The following is a 20,141-nucleotide window of genomic DNA, read 5'->3' on the forward strand; positions in this document are numbered from 1 at the left end:
TCACATAACTGTCATCTGAGTGCTGGTATACATGTATGCAGTATTGTGTGTAATGTTTTATTTATATAGAAGCAGTATAGTATAATAGTTATGAATATTTTAATCAGACATTTTATCCTGTATACAGTTCTGATATTTGTGATTTTTTTTTTGCGTTATTACAGTAAGCCTTAGAGAGTGCAGACTCTACTGCCAGTATATTACTGCAATATATGGTTTGATATCAGTTAAATGAATACAATTATCCTGGTAAATTTGCCAGATACACGATAATTATAAACAGGAATGTAATTGATAATTTATATCCAGCTCTTCACAATAATTTAATGGCCAATTAGCATCTCAATTGTGTGCTTTGCCTGAAATTCCTTCCAGAAACACGATGCTCAATTTACAGTCATCCAGCTGGTGGGTATGCTGCGTGGTATTGCATCTGGCATGAAATATCTCTCGGACATGGGTTATGTCCACCGTGACTTGGCGGCGAGGAACATTCTCATAAACGTTAACCTGATGTGTAAAGTTTCTGACTTTGGCTTGTCTCGTGTCCTGGAGGATGATCCCGAGGCAGCTTATACGACAAGGGTGAGAAACAATCTGTATGTCTGATTTGTTCCGCATTCTTCCTACCACATGTAATAATTCATTTATGTATTCAGCCTCATAGAGTGTGGAGATAATATTACTCAGTCCTCAGAAGTGAGAGTATTCAGTGAGTGCATTATGTATTTCAGTATATCCTGTGTCATACACTTCATATAAAGTAATTATTTAAGGTATGAAAGAAGCATTGGAAACCTCCATACACATAATTGCCAACTTTCCTGGAACATGTAGGAGGCTTCTGGAAATAGGGAAGACCTCCCGCTGTCCTGGCAGACAATGAAATCCCCCTGAGTACTGCTGACACCTGCCAGGAAGCAGTGAAGATTTTTTGTGTGTACTATCAAGACTTCCATTATTATAAAGAGCCCTGGAATTATAAAGTACTTTCAGGGCAAGTGGAAGAGATAAAACAGAAGAGGTATCAGACATGATCTGAAAGTGGGCACGGCAATGGGGAGTCATATTGGTCCATGCATGGCAACCTCCTGGATGGGTATCTCACAACCCTGACAAGTATGTCCATATGTTGTAGCCAGAGACGTAAAACAAATACTCCTAACATAATGTACACTACTTTTTGGGGACACCTAGATTCCTGCTCCTCTTAAGCTTTCTGTTTCATGCATTGAAATAATATAGTAAGTGAAAAATATAATTGTGCACTGAAGACTTATACAAAACTCAAAGCATGTTAAATACTTATTGAGAATTAATTGTCTATAGCTACAATAAAGTAATCAAATATAGTCTTTGGTAAAGTCTTGGTTAGTAGTGATGAGCAAATGTGACAACCTGGCCTATCAGGGCGTCACAAGGTATTGTGCAATCTGCCCTTCTGCACAGTATCCACATCCTCTTTGGTTACGGATCCCTGTTCTTTGGTGTTGCTAAGATCAAAGCCGGTCAAAATCCTAGAAACACTTTGCACCACACCCATCAGACACACCATTGGAGGGCCTGAAGGGAATAGGGCCATCCACTTGTGGGGTTAGTTAGGGGAGGTGAGAAGTGTCAGAAAGTGAAGAAGAGGGAAGTGAAGTGACAGAAGGTCGGGAGCTGGCCTCCCTGTGGAGTACTAGGTGGCAGACGTTGCTCTGGGCCTGGTAGAAGCTGGAACCCCGGTCACAGGGGATTGTGTCAAGGGGCACGGATCTGCCAAGGAGGGCAGCCGGCGGCCTTGAACCATCTCCGGATAGGGGCCAGAGCACGACGGGGTACGCGGACCCTAGGCCGGGAAGTAGCTTCAAGCGTCCTGGTAATTTACCCGACAGGGGTGAAGTCTTCAAGATTCATCCCTCACCCGCTTCGAAATCGGGGTACTAGCACACCGATTGGTTAGGACTTTCCCAAATACAGTCCAGTAAATCCCCTGAGAGCTAGCTCACTCCGTCAGCCATACGGGTGAGCGGGACCCGAGTAGTTCCATACTACAGGGTCCAAGTAGTGAAGAAAGTGCCTCGGAAAAGGTCACAGGCTAACAAGCAACACGAAGGGCACGGATCCAAGCGTGCTCCCTCCTTGCCGCAGCGGTGCTCAGAATTCTGGTTTACAAGCTGTCGGTGTCAGTATTCTTGGACTGAGTGAGTACGCAAAAACTCTTTCCTTCCCAACGGCACCCCTTTGCTACAGTCACCGGGCCCCGGGGCTCAAACCCCTACCCACGGAGGGGTTAAACACCTTGCTGCCATATCACCGCCACCGGGCGCCCCAACAGCAGCGGGGGTACTCCATCTTACCACGCACCATGGGTGGCATTACAAACTTCCAAATCCCCTGTATATACCCCCCTTTTCACTTTGAGTGTGCGCGCGACCTCCCCTCTTGGGTCCGGAGACCCCTTGAGCCACTGCGGCTCCGGATCCGAGCGGCTCGGCCGCTGACACGGGGGCGGTACACAAATACTTGATATTTGGGTTCAGATTATTCATACAGAATACCTAGTACTATTTCAAGAAAATTGAAAATAGTTCCAGCTCACCCAGTCCTATGGAGGTCATTCATTCAAGCGGTGCATGGACATAAATGTGTTAGCAAGACAAACATAGACCAGAAGGAAGGAGATATCCAGCAAACTCGAGACGAGTTTGCTGGATATCTCCTTCCATCTAATACTATTTCAGTATTTGTCACGAATAACGAACCTAATGTAACTCAGTGGGGAACCGAAGCATTTTTGTGGGAAATCTTCAAGAAAAATGCTCAGGTTCCCTATTGACTTGCATTAGGTTTGTTATTCATGACGCATACTGGAATAGCACAAGTAGAAAAAACAAAATATGTCAGCTCACCGAACCATAGCACATGTAGCGTCTGGAGGAATTCAATCAATCCTGGGCGGTGCAGGGAACTTGGATTCCAGATAATCTTGTAGACACAAATCTTTAGGGATATTCCATCAACTTCGACCAGAGGATTATAAAATCAAAGACTTTTATTCCAAAAAATTAAAAACAGGTATCATGTATAAAATACATATGGTTCTCCAATGTGAAGAACGCTTACGCGTTTTGGACTGGAGAGTCCTTACTCATAGCTATGAGTAAGGACTCTCCAGTCCGAAACGCGTAAGCATTCTTCACATTGTTGAACATATGTATTTTATACATGATACCTGTTTTTAATTTTTTGGAATAAAAGTCTTTGGTTTTATAATCCTCTGGTCGAAGTTCCTGGAATATCCCTAAAGATTTTGAATAGCACAAGGTATTCTGCACAAAAAATCCAAACCCAAGTATTTTAATATTTGCGCATCAATACTATTTACCACACTATTTTGCTATTGTGGGAAAAAAGTCAATATTTGAAAACATGGTAGTTAAAAAGGAGTAAAGTTAAGCAAAAAGATTTATCAGAACCCTTATCGAGCATCCTTGTCAGTACTCCATGGCTTCGGGACCATTGCACTGCAAACGTCCTCATCTGGTAAGTCTCTCCACAATTTCGTTGTTTCAAAAGAGGCCTAGGATGCCGGCCTAAGATGTTCGCAGTGCCCTGGACTGGATGCCACAGAGTACTGATGTGAATGCCAGACCAGGGTCCTGCAGAAATCTTTTATCTCAACCCTACCAAGGATTTGTGATTCTCCCAATAACAAATCAGTTGTACTTTGAAACGCGTTGAGAATTAAACCACAACATGTAGTCTAAATTTCCTTTTGGACAATGTTATTTATTGAGATGCCAGCAGCGCAGCATAACTACTTGTCCCACTATATGAACTTTACTAAGAAGTCACTTAATGGACATAAATGGGGAACAACAAAGACTGGGTGTTGCAAAACCCTGCAACATAATGGATGACCATCGTAATGGTTGACAACAGTTGTCAAAAGGTATTTGTTACCTTTGTTGAAGAGTAAGGAGTTTAGTAAAGGCCAAATAGGATATTAAAAAAAAACATAAATGATAAAAAAAATTGATAAAAAACTGTAGGGAACAAGAGCGCACAAATCGGGTGCAATTGAATTTTTTTACTTGAAAAAGACTCTAATTCAGCATTAAAATGCATTGTGGAAATAAAACCATTCAACTCATCTTGGTCTTAAGGATTCTTCATTACAGCAGTAATATCTTCTAAACTGGTCCCAAAAAATTGTTACATTCACTTTTTTTAGCATTCCAGGTCTTTTTGGAAATGCGTGTGGTTTTTGTCAGAGTTAAAATGGTCTTTTGTGTGGCATTAATTTATATAGCATTTTTTGAAAAATTGTCAATTAACTATTTGAACTTAACTATATTACTATAAATATATGAAAAAATATATGAAAAAATAATGAAAAAAGGAATGAATAATAATGAATAATGAAATAATAATAATAGTTACTTAGGTTGAAAAAAGACCTAGGTCCATCTAGTTCAACGTTCCTCCACCAATTCTATATTTTGTCATTGTCATTTATAACCGACAATGTTATGTGTACTGAGGAAATCAAGCCCATTTTTAAAATCTGTTAATAATAATAATAATAATGATAAAAACAATGGAAAAAATGAATAATAATGAACAATGAAATAATAATAATACATTATTATAAAATTACATTATTATTATTATTATTATTTTTTTTATTTATAGTAATGTATATTACTATAAAGTATATGAAAAAAGTATGAAGAAATAATGAAAAAATGAATAATAATAAATAATGAAATAATACAAGTATTATTATTATTATTATTATTATTAATAATAATAATAATAACAATTAAAAATAAATGAATAATGAAATAATAATAATAATAATAATTATATTTATAGTAATTTATATTACTATACAATATATGAAAAAAAGTATGAAAAATGACTAATAATAAATAACGAAATAATAATAAAAATGAAAGAATTAAATGAATAATAATAATAATAATAATAATAATAAATAATAATAATGATGATGAAAAAATAATGAAAAACAGTATATGAAAAAATTTGTCATGTTAGAGGTTTTACAGTTTGTATTATTGGTGACTTTGGTATATTTGCCCATCTTAAGGAATACACTATAAATTCTACGGCTGTAGTATCGGCCACTCAAAGGATACACTGCATTTCTCTAGCTCACTATGCCCATGCTGTGCTTATAATTGGCAGCACAGTGTATGATCATATCTTGGGAGTACTCTGACATAACTTTTTTCAGTGCTGGGTATTTGGCGAAGAAACACAACGTCCCTTGTATGAATGTGAAAAGCACATGTGTGGAGACGGATTAGTGGCGTTGATCTGGCGTGCAGTACATGTCGTCCTAGATATTCTATAAAAGCTCTCATAACCTGCCCATTGTTACTTTGTGTTCGGCATTTCCTAACAAGTCTGTCCTGAACTGAATTTATAGCTGGAATGTCTCCACACCAACCAAACACTTTCATTCTTGTGCTAGAAAAACACACAAACAAATTCCATTGATGTGATCCAAGTTAAAATCAATACGTACAATATGGCAAGGGAATAATACACACACAAGACAGGTCCAGGTGTTATGTTCCAGATCCGGGGTCTGGAAAATAAACACGAGAACCAGGTGTCCAAGTTTTGTTCTCACTCGTGTAATACACAAGCCTCAATAACATTAAAAAGGCTCAAGACGCATGGTTCAAAAAATAAAATAAAACTATTAGAAAACCTTCACATGGTTTCCTATACAGTATTTCACTTTAATATAGGATAAATTGCCAGCTGTTAGCGCTCGCTTTCTTATCCTGTTAGTTGTATTATACTATATAGATGGTCAAGTTTCTTTATTAATTACTCCATGCACAAACCACAGAGCACAAATAAATATGGGCAATTTTACAATTTTAGGGTGTTGGGCCTCAGGTGAGCCCTATGTTGTGGATCCATGGGATTCAATGCCCATAGAATTATGCAGACCCATACGGAGAGCATTAGAGCTTATGGGGTATGTTCTGCTGAATTTAAAGGAAACCCGTCACCAGGAAACCCAGTTCAATTTCCAGGCAACATGTTATAGAGCTGAGTATATGTATATATGCATCTATATATCAGACGCAAATGCATTTGAACACTGAGACACCTGGACTGGGGCAGAGCAGAGGAGCGCCTGTCATTCCCGGCCCTGACATGCAGCAGCATGATCAGGACAGTATTTTGCTGATGTCATCACACAGCTACTGATACCACAGAGGCATCTGGGATGGTTAACAGCAGTAAGAGCTCCTTGGAGGAGCTGAAGATTAAGGGGCACTTTGCACACTGCGACATCGCAGGTGCGATGTCGGTGGGGTCAAATTGAAAATGACGCACTTCCGGCATCGCATGCGACATCGCAGTGTGTAAAGGCTGGATGATACGATTAACGAGCGCAAAAGCGTCGTAATCGTATCATCGGTACAGCGTCGGCGTAATTCATAATTACGCTGACGCAATGGTCCGATGTTGTTCCTCGCTCCTGCGGCCGCACACATCGCTGTGTGTGAAGTCGCAGGAGCGAGGAACGTCTCCTACCGGCCTCACTGCGGCTTCCGTAGGATATGCGGAAGGAAGGAGGTGGGCAGGATGTTTACATCCTGCTCATCTCCGCCCCTCCGCTCTGATTGGCCGCCTGCCGTGTGACGTCGCAGTGACGCCGCACGACCCGCCCCCTTAACAAGGAGGCGGGTCGCCGGCCACAGGGACGTCGCACGGCAGGTGAGTGTGTGTGTGAAGCTGGCGTAGCGATAACTTTCGCTACGCCAGCTATCACCACATATCGCTGCTGCGACGGGGGCGGGCACTATTGCACTCGGCATCGCAGCATCGGCCTGCGATGTCGTAGTGTGCAAATCCCGCCTAACTGTGTAATTACTTGGGGGTGGGATTAGAATTGGGGTTACTGACAAGCCACAATATGGGGGAGAGGAATGGATTATTAAAGGGAGGACAGTATAGCAAGGGGCAGTGGGACTTTATGCAGAGGGAGAATGTGAGGGGCAGTTTGGGGGATATTTTAGAGAGGGGCAGTATTGCGGTGATAGTATGGAGAGGCACCGTGTGGGGAAACACTATGGAGAGATACTGCGTAAAGGGTATCTTTATAGAGAGGTACTGTGTGGGGGGGACATTATGGAGAGGGGCTGTGTGGGGGGACATTGGGGAGAGGGGCTGTAGGCAGGTGACATTACGGAGAAGGGCAGTGCGGGAGGCAACATTATGGGGAGGGGCAATGTGGGGGCAACATTATGGAGATGGGCTGTGTTGGGGACAACATTTTGGAGAGGGACTGTGGTTTCTGTATGGTTCACAGTATGAAGATGCCTGATAGCAGAATCTCCTTTGCATTGGTAAGGACATTGGGATTTGTGGGTTCACGCAATACACATATGAGGCTGACCTATTTACATTTAATTACTGCATTTTGCTTGGTGTACTAACGGTGGTTCTGGCCATGCAGTCATATGATGACGGTGGTTCCAATACTGCATTTATGTACTGTTTATGGTTCTGATGTTCTACACATGTTGAAATATATAACAAGCTTCATGGATATGTTAACCCTCAGTCTCAAATCTCTAAGGTTTATGTATTCTTATAAGAAGGATTTGATGAGTTTCTGCTCCAAAAACTCAGTTTAACTTAGCTTTTTAACTTTTTTGGAGCGGAAACTGAGCAGAATCTCTCCAAATTCTCTTTAAATGCTTTAGATTTGATTCTTGTGATGTATTAATGTACTGTTGGTGTTTCTTATGATGTATTCATGTAAGTACCTCTTTACATTTATTTGTGGCCCTTGGGATTGATTCAGTATGGCAATGTGACCCTTGGACCAAAAAATGTTGTGCACCTCTGGTATAGAGGGTAACATAGCTGTAATTTGTGGTAATCTCCTTACTGAACATGGCCGTACATTATAATAGGATTTTAGATTTTACCTAAACACAAGGTGCCTGTTCACGAGTGGTGTCATTGAGCGCCTATGTATTCATCATACATTATGTAATATTTCTATCCATCATCATATTCAGATAGCTGACCTCTGCTGTTTTTCACGTTCTTAATCATCTTAATCAAATAGGTTGCCTTATTAATAAAGTGTTATTTTAGCTGTCATGACATTTCTATATTGTGTTCAATACAGACTGCAGGAAAGGACTTGCTCATATATTCCATGTTAAAAGGGAAATTGTCGCGCACCCAAATGGCGAGTATCACCTCATTGTACAGCACCATGAGGCACAAATTTGTTAAATTAAAACAGAGCAAAATGTTCAGGACATGGGAGAGGTGGACAGGAGATGAGGAGATAGCGAAGACAATATTACAAAGGTGGGAACAGGTGAGAAAATCCATCTTGTGTGAGAGATGGAGGGAGACTTATTTCAAGCTCATGCACACAGCGCTGTATGGCTTTAACATCCCGCCTTCCCATAGCTGTCCTGGCCGGATTACAGCGTGTCCTAAGTGTGGGGTGCCCTTTACGAATCTGTGGCATGGGGTGTGGGAGTGCACAGAAGTAACAACATATTGGAAGCGAGTAAGCGACCAGATTCAAGCATGTTGGGGAACGAAACTTCCACAAACACCACAGGCTCTGCTCTTCCACCAATTATGCCCCCCCCGAATCTGAATCTCAGAGTATGGTAGACAAAGTAAAGATTCCTAAAAACATCCACACATTTTAGTGGTGGCTCTTCGGGCTTTGTTTAGCGAGTGGCTTAAACCAAACACTCCATCGATGGGAGCAATAATATCTCAGGTGAAATATCTATTGGGACTGGAACTGATAGAAGCAGAAAGGAGTAAAGAAAAGTCAGCAGGAAAAGTTTTTCCGCTGTGGAAAAAATTCATTGGTTTTCATTATAGTCCTCAGGAAATCCTGAAAATAATTAGTCCTTTCCGCCATACAGAATGGTATTGTCTGGAAGACCTGGGAGGGACGGTGGGGGTTTTGGGACCATCATTAGACACTTAGCATGTACCATATGGAGATGATAGTCGACACTATAGCAAGAACATAATTGTGAAAGGGTTCAAACTCACATTCTTATTCTTTGTTTGTGATACTACCTTTTATTTTTTCTTCGTTTGCAAGGTTTACAGTTACAGTTGCATTGACGAATAAATCAGTCTCGTGTATGCTGATGTTTACTATTTAACCATGGAATTGACTGTTTAATTTTTTTTGTTATGTTTAAAAATTTGAAGGAAAAAGATGTTTAAAAAAAAAAAAAGGGAAATTGTCACCAAATTTTTGCCACCTAATCTGAAAGCAGCATAATATAGGGACAAATATCCTAATTCCAGCGATGTGTCACTTACTGGGCGGCTTGCTGTGGTTTTAAGAAAATCACTCTTTTTTTCAGCAAGAGATTATCACTAGAGGACTAGTAAACCTGCTGTCAGGTAGTCCAGCATATTCATGAGCTCTCCAGAACCTGACCCCCACCACTGATTGGTAATTTTTGGCCTGTGCAGTGTACACAGAAAGCTGCCAATTAGTGGTGTGAGTGGGGTTATTATACTCAAGTTCGGGTTCAAGTGCAGACCCGAACCGGCCTTTTTTTTATTATTTATTTATTTTTAAGTCCAGGCGAACCCGCCAAACCCAAATATTTGGGGTTCATCCAGCTCTACTAACAGTTGTCATACTTACCTGCCTATAGGAAGACTAATGGTGTACACACACACACACACACACACACACACACACACAAAGATTTGGAGGTTTGGTGTTGTTTTTGCTTAGATTACCACAAAATAAAACTGCTCCCATAAAAATTGTGACGTGGACATGACCTCCTCTTTCCAATGTTGTGGCATATTCTATACCAAGTCCTGAAATAAAATTCTGTATGATTTGTAAAATGTATTATTGCATGATTACTCAACAATTACTTTTACTTCTACAGGGTGGGAAGATACCGATCAGATGGACAGCACCAGAAGCCATTTCATATCGTAAATTCACTTCAGCGAGCGATGCATGGAGTTATGGCATAGTAGTATGGGAAGTTATGTCATATGGAGAGAGACCTTACTGGGAAATGTCTAATCAAGATGTAAGAGCATGACAATAATAGGAATAATGTATCACTTCTGTAACAGATATTTGTCTAAGCGTAGCATTCTGATGTCAGAACCTCACGACTATATAGAGATGAGCGGCATTGCATAGTCGTTCCTTATTTCTTCCTACACCGGCCTGTCAACGATCACATTATTGGAAGTGCTTTCTGACTGACGTGTAGTGAGCTGTAATGTTCTGCAGCAGCCATGCTGTGCAGCTGTCCTGTGCTTCAATAGTAAGGGGTATATTATGCCAAATATACAGTTGAAACCAAAAGTTTACATGCACTATCTAAAAAGACACATCTGCATGTTTTTCTCACTATATAACATGAAATCAGAATAAACCTTTCCCGTTTTAGGTCAATTAGGAACCACAATTATTTATATTTGCCAAAAGCTAAAATAATGACAGAGGGATCATGTTTTAAGGCTTTTTTATTACTTTCTGCAAATTTCATTACATTAGTATTTGGTACCATTGCCCTTAAATTGTATGACTTGAGTGAAACATTTCAGATATCCTTTCACAAGCTTCTCACAATAGTTGGTAGGAATTTGGGCCCATTCCTCTTGACAGAACTGGTGTAACTGAGCCACGTTTGTAGGTCGTCTTGCTCGCACCTACCTTTTCAGCTTTGTTCATACATTTTCAATAGGGTTGAGATCAGGGTTTTGTGATGGCCACTCCAAAACATTGACTTTATTATCCTTGCCACTTTGTAACCAGTTTGGCAGTATGTTTGGGTCAATGTCCATGTAGAAAACTCATTTTTGCCCAAGCTTTAAGTTCCTTCCTGATGTCTTGAGATGTTGCTACAGTATTGCCACATAATCTTCTTTCCTCATGATGCCATCTATTTTGTGAAGTGCATCAGTCCCTCCTGCAGCAAAACAACCTCACAACATGACGCTGCCACTCCCGTGTTTCACAGTTGGGATGGTGTTCTTAAACTTCAAAGATTCTCCCTTTATCCTCCAATGATGGTCATTATGGCCAAACAGTTCAGTTTTAGTTTCGTTAGACCATGGGATATATCTCCAAAACTTAAAGTCTTTGTTCCGGTGTGCATTTGCAAACATTAATCTGGCTTTTTTTATGGTTCTTTTGGTGTATTGGCTTCTTCCTTGCAATGTGGCGTTTCAGCCCATGTTGATAAAGTATTCGTTTCACTGTGGATAATGACACAATCTTACCAACTTCTGCCAGCATCTTCACAAGGTCTCTTGCTTTAGTTCTTGGGTTAATATTCACATGTCTGACCAAAGCACGTTCATCTCTGGTACACAGAATCCGTCTGCTTCCTGAGCGGTATGATGGCTGGACTTTCCCATCTTGTTTATATTTTTGCATAATTGTTTGTACATATGAATGAGGCAGCTTCAGGTATCTGGAAATTGCACCCAAAGATGAACCAGACTTGTTCAAGTCTTCAATTCTGAGATTTTAGCTGATTTCTTTTGACTTTCCCATGATGCTACACAAAAGTAACAGTTTTGTCAGGTGTGCAATAAAATACATCCACAGGTGTGTCTCTAATTAACTTAGATGTTGCCAATAAACCTATCCGAAGCTTCCAAAGACATGACATCATCATATGGGCTGTCCCAGATTGTTTAAAGGTATAGTACTCTTAGTTTATATAAACTATTGATTTTGCAGAAAGTAATAAAAATGCCTTAAACATTCTCTCTCTCATTATTCTGGCATTTCGCAAATATAAATAATTTTGATTACTAATTGACCTAAAACGTGAAAGTTTTATTCTGATTTCATGTCAGATAGTGAGAATAACGTGCAGATGTGTCTTTTTAGATAATACAAGATAAGGCAGAAAAGGGGTTAATGCTGCGCATCAGCCAAATGAAGACGTATAATGTTGATGAAGATGAGTATTCTTTTATTTCATAGGTCTACGCGTTTCAAGGTGACAACCTCTTCCTCAGGACCAATGCATCAACAACACTTGTTGTTACAGGATTGCTACAAAACCTGGACTGGGAGGAGGGATCTGTCTCCCTGTTACCCTTTGTGCTATACTCCCAGTAATAGCTATAGCAAACTCAGAGGGTTTCCAGACACATTCTGGGGGACACATAGCGGTCTTCAAATATTACCCCTGTCACTGCCTCACATATCCCCCCCCTCAGTTCAAACGGGCGGGGTTGAACTTTTGCCAACATACAGGGACCTCTGGACAGGGCATCCGCATTGCCCTGCAACCTACCAGCCCGGTGTTCCACAGAAAAGTGAAAGTTCTGCAAGGAGAGAAACCACCTGGTGACTCTAGCATTTCTCTCCTTAGCATTCCTCATCCAGACCAAAGGGGAGTGGTCTGTCACCAGGCGAAAGTGTCGCCCCAGCAGGTAGTAGTGTAGGGATTCCAGAGCCCATTTTATGGCCAGGCACTCCTTCTCCACTATGCTATAGTTCTTCTCTGCCGGGGTGAGTTTTCTACTCAAATAGGTGACCGGGTGCTCTTCTCCATCTACCTCCTGGGACAGAACTGCACCCAGACCCACCTCAGAGGCATCTGCCTGTACTATAAACTCCTTTTGAAAGTCAGGGTTGACAAGGACAGGCTGACCACATAGGACTACCTTTAGCACCTGAAAGGCTTCCTCCGCTTGTGTATTCCAGTGGACCATGACCGACTTCTTCTCTTTTAAAAGATCGGACAAAGGCGCCGACCGTCCAGCAAAATTGGGTATGAATCGTCGGTAATACCCCATTATACCCAGAAAGGCTCTTACCTGTTTTGTGGTAAGGGGACGAGGCCAGTTTTGAATGGCTTCGATTTTGTTTACTTGTGGCTTGATAACCCCTTGGCCTATCACATACCCCAAGTAACGGGCTTCTTTGAGACCCATAGCACATTTGCTTGGATTCGCCGTCAGACCAGCCGCTCTGAGCGAATCCACTACCGCTTGTACCTGAGATAAGTGGGTGCTCCAGTCACTGCTATAGATGATGATGTCATCCAAATATGCGGAGGCATATGGTTGATGGGGTTCTAACACTATGTCCATTAATCTCTGAAACGTGGCCGGAGCCCCATGTAAACCAAATGGCAAGACGACATAGTGATAGCGCCCCCCTGGCGTGACAAAAGCGGTCTTTTCTTTTGCCGCCTCTGTCAGCGGCACCTGCCAGTAACCTTTAGTGAGATCGAGAGTCGTGAAGTACTGGGCCCGTCCCAGTCTCTCTATCAGCTCGTCGACCCTGGGCATGGGATACATATCAAACTTCGATACCTCATTTAACTTTCGGAAGTCATTACAGAATCTTAAAGAACCGTCTGGTTTCGGGATCAGCACAATGGGACTGGCCCATTCGCTCGTGGATTTTTTCAATAACCCCTAGTTGGAGCATCTTTTTTACCTCCTCCGCAATGGCTTGCCTACGAGCCTCTGGTACCCGGTATGGCCTCAGGCGTACCCTTACTTGAGGCTCGGTGACAATATCATGGTGGATTACGGTTGTTCGGCCGGGTAGGCTTGAGAACACATCCGTATTCCGCTGCACTAATCTCCGAGACTCCCGTCTCTGCTGTTTTGAGAGAGAATCCCCTATCCTTACTCCCAGTTCATCATCAGGGGACTCCTCCTTTTTTGTTGTCAAGGCACCTGAAAAGGTTAGGTCCAACGTTACGTCAGCCACCATACATTCCCTGTCTTTCCACGCCTTCAGCAGGTTTACATGGTAGATTTGCTCTGGTTTTCTTCTACCTGGCTGATACACTTTATAGTTTACTTCCCCCACTTTCTCCCGAATCTCATAGGGACCTTGCCATTTGGCTAAGAACTTACTTTCTGCAGTAGGTATTAGGACTAAGACACGATCTCCCGGTTTAAAAGACCTGATGGAGGCCTTTCTATTATACTGAGTACTTTGGGCTGCCTGAGCATCCAGCAAATGCTCTTTAACAATGGGCATTATTGCCGTGATACGATCCTGCATACCCATAACGTATTCCACTGTGCTTTTGTGAGGGGTGGGCTCCTGTTCCCAAGTTTCCTTAACTATATCCAGCAGTCCCCGCGGATGTCTGCCATACAGTAACTCAAATGGCGAGAACCCGGTGGAAGATTGTGGGACCTCGCGGATAGCGAACATTAAATAGGGCAATAACATGTCCCAATCTTTCCCCTCTTTGGAGACCACCTTTTTCAACATAGCCTTTAGAGTTTTATTAAAACGTTCCACTAGAGCATCAGTCTGGGGATGGTACACCGACGTGCGTAGCTGCTTGATCTGGAGGAGTTTGCACAGTTCCTTTGTAATTTTAGACATAAAGGGAGTGCCCTGATCGGTCAGGATTTCTTTGGGTAACCCCACGCGACAGAACATAGCAAACAACTCCCGAGCAATAAGCCTCGCCGAGGTGTGACGTAGTGGAATGGCCTCCGGATAACGTGTCGCGTAATCCATCACTACCAGGATGTGCTGGTGACCACGGGGTGATTTTACAATGGGTCCGATCAGATCCATAGCAATCCGCTCAAAAGGCACCTCTACAATGGGTAAAGGTATCAGAGGACTACGGAAACGGTGCGTTGGTGCGGTCAACTGACAAACTGGGCAGGACTCACAGAACCTCTTAATTTCTGCGCCGACCCCTGGCCAGTAAAACCGCTGAAACATGCGTTCCCGCGTTTTCTCTTCACCTAGGTGCCCACTCATTAGGTGGTTATGAGCCAATTCCAAGGTCTGACGGCGGTACGGCTGAGGGACCACCAACTGTTCCACTATTTCCCCCCGGATTGTATCAACCCGATAGAGCAACTCTCGCTTTAGAGCCATGTAGGGAGTTTCCAGCCTGGCACCAGGCCGCTGGGGTACCCCATCAATTACCTGTACATTTCCACGTCCAGGAGCCAATGTGGGGTCCCGGAGCTGTGCTGTTCCGAAATTATCTGGAGACACGTTCAACTCCGGGATTGCCTCGGTGGCTCAACCTCTCCTGCCATTACCTCTAGGGGGAACCTGACAGGGTTACACTCTGTCCCTATACTGGTGACCCCTACGGCAGGTATCCCTGAGTCGGGATCGTCCGGCTCAGGGCCTGGTTCAATCATACACCTCGGAGGGCTAGGTCGCCTCCCACATAATGTCCAGAACAGGGGCAAGTCTCTTCCCAAAATAACAGCATATGGAAGTCTTTTCATCACCCCCACTTCATGTTGAACCTCTCCACACAAGGTAGCAATGGTGACCCTTTCCATAGGGTATTCACGTAGGTCTCTATGAATACAAAGTACCCCTACTTTATGTCCCATAGGGTTTTCCCCGGAGACCAAGGAGGCATGTACAAGAGTCACTAAACTTCCTGAGTCCAACAAAGCCTCTGCTGTATAGCCATTAACACGTACTTTGCAGAGATGGGGCCCTCCCCCATAGTAACAGTGCTTACGGTACAAACAGTATGGGCATACATTGATACCCGGCGAGCGTACCGGCAGTCCATGGGTTCTGATGTGAGTGGGCACTGTGCCATCACATGCCCGAGCTGATGGCACCGCCAGCACATAACAGCAGAGGTGTCCCTGTTTCGGGTGTCTGACTTTGGGGAACCGGGACTCCTGCTGACCTTAGTCTGGGGTTTACTCTCTGCCAGGGCTGAAGACGGGGCAGCACCCGAGGAGGGACGGGACTCTTTTACCAACTGTGAAGGGGGCGTATCCCTACGGAGTGCCCGCCGTGAAGCAGAGTCCCGGACCAACTCCTGGGTAGCTGTGTAGCGTTCCACCAAATTCACTAGCTGGTCTAGGGTACCGGGGTCCCCCTGTCCCACCCACCGTTGAATGGGGGCTGGCAAAGTCCGCACAAACCGTTCAATCACCACCCGCTCAGTCATCTGTCCGGGGTTCAAGGTCTCCGGCTGCAGCCATTTTTTTACAAGGTCCAGTAAGACATGGGCCTGTGAGCGTGCAGGTTTTCCCTCCTCAAAGGACCACTGATTCACTCGTTGGGCCCGAAGATAAGTGTTAACCCCCATTCGTGCAAGGATCTCACCTTTCAGTGTGCCATAGTCCTTGGCATCCTCCGTGCTGAGATCCAGGTAGGCTTTTTGGGGTTCACCTACCAAGAACGGGGCCACGACATCAGTCCAACGGTCGATAGACAATTTCTCTCGCTCAGCGGTCCTCTCAAACACGGAGAGAAAGGCTTCTGGGTCATCCTCTGCACTCATCCTCGTAAGTGCTGCCCTTACTCTGTCCTGGGCCGCAGGAAGGACTGGATGACCTGGAGTTACCGCTGGGAGCGCTTCTCGCAGAGCAGAAAGCTGCTTAGCCAACAAGCTGTTTGTCTCCTGTTGCTGAATGAACGCCCGCTGGAGCTGGACATTGGTTTGTTGCTGCTGAGCATTAGCCTGGGCCAGCTGCTTTACAAGATCCTCCATGGTGGCTACTGAGTTAAACTGTAACTTTGCAGGCTTGATCATAAACATGTGAAAACTGGGTTGTTGCCCCTAGCAACCAGGCTGCAATGCCTGTAAGCTTCGTGGACCCGCCGATCCACCGCAAACAGTCAGTAAAAAAAAAACAATTCCTTTTTTTTTTTTTTTCTTCTCCCGGGTAAGTACCTCTTAGGCCATTGCCCTTAGCAACCAGGCTGCAGTGCCCGCATTCTCCACCATAATGTGAGGTAGCAGCGTATTTATTGTTGCAGCATAAATAGATCCAATTTCCCACTGTCAAAGTCTCTTCCGGATCACAGCCGGTGCATATAGACAAATTCTTTGCATCAAAAAGTCTTGTTACCTTAGGACCCCGTTAACCGCAGGGATCTGTGTAAGGTTCTCCTAGGCTCACACTCTTGGCCTGTGTTCACTCCACACAGAGCCAGCCCAGCTCACACGGCATGTGTTAGCTTCACCAAGCCTGGCTCTCAACTGAGACACACCCTGCTGTGCTCTGCATGATTTTAAATGAAAATGCCGGACATGAGGATTGCTACAAAACCTGGACTGGGAGGAGGGATCTGTCTCCCTGTTACCCTTTGTGCTATACTCCCAGTAATAGCTGTAGCAAACTCAGAGGGTTTCCAGACACATTCTGAGGGACACATAGCGGTCTTCAAATATTACCCCTGTCACTGCCTCACAATACATACATACATACATATTTGGCTGAGTAATATCTCCTAACTTTTATAAATGAGACATGTATTGTGGCACACACAGCAATTTTGTTCCTATTTAGATTTGATTTCCCCCCAGCTATACCCCTTTTATGGGCATTGTAGAGTATGATACTTCCAAAAAATACCCCAATCCACACAGTGTACGTACTGAGGCTTGGTGCGATGTATTGATGTCATTGTGCGTGCAGTGCATGGAGCCTCAGACTCACACTGGCAGGTTGAATTGTGGATCACGGTGCCTTTGTTTAACTGATCCACCATACTATTCAATGATCTTAAAGATCTGTACACCGTTAGGGACAGTATGCTCCTGGCTTTATGAGAAAAGCCAATGTTTTAATCAGCTGGGCTCTGCTCTATCAGCAATTTTCAGTCCAGTGGGCCGCCTTATCAGTGACTGGCAGCCTTCCTTGTATAAGTATGCACACAGAGATGACTGGCAATCATTGATAGGACTGCCCACCGGACGAAAAATCCCAGAAAGAGCAGAGGTTTCAATGATGAAAACACAGGTTATACTAAATGTTTTATTTCAATATCAAGCTGCTCAGCTCATCCTGCTCTATAACATGCTGACTGCATATTGGATGGCATTTTCAAGGTGACAGGTTCCCTTTATAAATATACAGTGTATATATATATATATATATATATATATATATATATATATATATATATATACATACAGTACAGACCAAAAGTAGGAGGCAGGTGGGATTATGGGTATGGTGAGCAGTGAATATTCATTTACTTTGAAAGAGGGCACATGTGTTTGCCCCAGTCGCCGACTTCCTGCAGTAGTGACCCTGCTCCTACCTCTTGTGACCCCTGGAATCAGGCTCTGGCAGATTCTCTTTAAATAGTTATTTACTAACTGTATATACAGTACAGACCAAAAGTTTGGACACACCTTCTCATTCAAAGAGTTTTCTTTATTTTCATGACTCTGAAAATTGTAGATTAACATTGAAGGCATCAACACTATGAATTAAAACATGCGGAATGAAATACTTAACAAAAAAGTGTGAAACAGCTGAAAATATGTCTTATATTCTAGGTTCTTCAAAGTAGCCACCTTTTGCTTTGATTCCTGCTTTGCACACTCTTGGCATTCTCTTGATGAGCTTCTATAGGTAGTCACCAGAAAAGGTCTTCACTTCACAGGTGTGCCCTGTCAGGTTAATAAGTGGGATTTCTTGCCTTATAAATGGGGTTGGGACCATCAGTTGTGTTGTGCAGAAGTCTGGTGGATACACAGCTGATAGTCCTACTGAATAGACTGTTAGAATTTGTATTATAGCAAGAAAAAAGCAGCTAAGTAAAGAAAAACGAGTGGCCATCATTACTTTAAGAAATGAAGGTCAGTCAGTCCAAAAAATTGGGAAAACTTTGAAAGTGTCCCCAAGTGCAGTGGCATCAAACGCTACAAAGAAACTGGCTCACATGAGAACCGCCCCAGAAAAGGAAGAACAAGAGTCACCTCTGCTGCAGAGGATAAGTTTATCCGAGTCACCAGCCTCAGAAATCGCAGGTTAACAGCAGCTCAGATTAGAGACCAGGTCAATGCCACACAGAGGTCTAGCAGCAGACACATCTCTAGAACAACTGTTAAGATGAGACTTTGTGCAGCAGGCCTTCATGGTAAAATAGCTGCTAGAAAACCACTGCTAAGGACAGGAAACAAGCAGAAGAGACTTGGTTGGGATAAAGAACACAAGGAATGGACATTAGACCAGTGGAAATCTGTGCTTTGGTCTGATGAGTGCAAATTTGAGATCTTTGGATCTAACCACCGTGTCTTTGTGCGACACAGAAAAGGTGAACGGATGGAATATACATGCCTGGTTCCCACCGTGAAGCATGGAAGAGGAGGTGTGATGGTGTGGGGGTGCTTTGCTGGTGACAGTGTTGGAGGTTTATTCAAAATTGAAGGCATACAGAACTAGCATGGCTACCACAGCATCTTGCAGCGGCATGCTATTCCATCCGGTTTGCGTTTAGTTGGACTATCATTTATTTTTCATCAGGATAATGACCCCAAACACACTTCCAGGATGTGTAAGGGCTATTTGACTAAGAAGGAGAGTGATGGGGTGCTACTCCAGATGACCTGGCCTTCACAGTCACCAGACCTGAACCCAATCGAGATGGTTTGGGGTGAGCTGGACCGCAGACTGAAGGCAAAAGGGCCAACAAGTGCTAAGCATCTCTGGGAACTCCTTCAAGACTGTTGGAAAACCATTTCCGGGCACTAGTTCTTGAAGCTCATCAAGAGAATGCCAAGAGTGTGCAAAGCAGTAATCAAAGCAAAAGGTGGTTACTTTGAAGAACCTAGAATATAAGACATATATTTTCAGTTGTTTCACACTTTTTTGTTAAGTATTTCATTCCACATGTGTTAATTCATAGTTTTGATGCCTTCAATGGGAATCTACAATTTTCAGAGTCATGAAAATAAAAAAAACTCTTTGAATGAGAAGGTGTGTCCAAACTTTTGGACTGTACTGTATATACAGTTATTAAATAACTATTTAAAGAGAATCTGCCAGAGCCTGATTCCAGGGGTCACAAGAGGTAGGAGCAGGGTCACTACTGCAGGAAGTCGGCGACTGGGGCAAACACATGTGCCCTCTTTCAAAGTAAATGAATATTCACTGCTCACCATGCCCATAATCCCACCTGCCTCTCCACACAGAATCTGGTGACGACAGGTGGGCAAGGTTATAGGTGTGAGGACTGAATATTCTTTTTCTATAATAATGGACACACTGATTGCCCCAGCCGCTGGATTACTTCAGCGACTGGGGTGATCATGTGTGTCCTCTATTAAACAAATTAATATTCACTGCTCACCACGCCCATAACCTTGGACGTAGGGAGAAGTGAA

The 20,141-nt window shown here is 43.2% G+C and overlaps 1 protein-coding gene across 2 annotated transcripts in view; it reads left to right on the forward strand.

Moving 5' to 3' along the window:
- EPHA3 (EPH receptor A3) overlaps positions 1-20,141 on the forward strand; it is a 597,724-nt gene that overhangs the window by 546,174 nt on the left and 31,409 nt on the right. For both annotated transcript variants that reach the window (XM_075335117.1, XM_075335118.1), the window contains exons 13-14: positions 376-585; positions 9,951-10,100. In XM_075335117.1, coding sequence (XP_075191232.1) covers positions 376-585; positions 9,951-10,100 — 360 coding nt within the window. The remainder of the gene's footprint in view (positions 1-375; positions 586-9,950; positions 10,101-20,141) is intronic.

Source organism: Anomaloglossus baeobatrachus, chromosome 2 (assembly GCF_048569485.1).
Source record: "Anomaloglossus baeobatrachus isolate aAnoBae1 chromosome 2, aAnoBae1.hap1, whole genome shotgun sequence".
In the NCBI taxonomy this organism is placed as follows: domain Eukaryota; kingdom Metazoa; phylum Chordata; class Amphibia; order Anura; family Aromobatidae; genus Anomaloglossus; species Anomaloglossus baeobatrachus.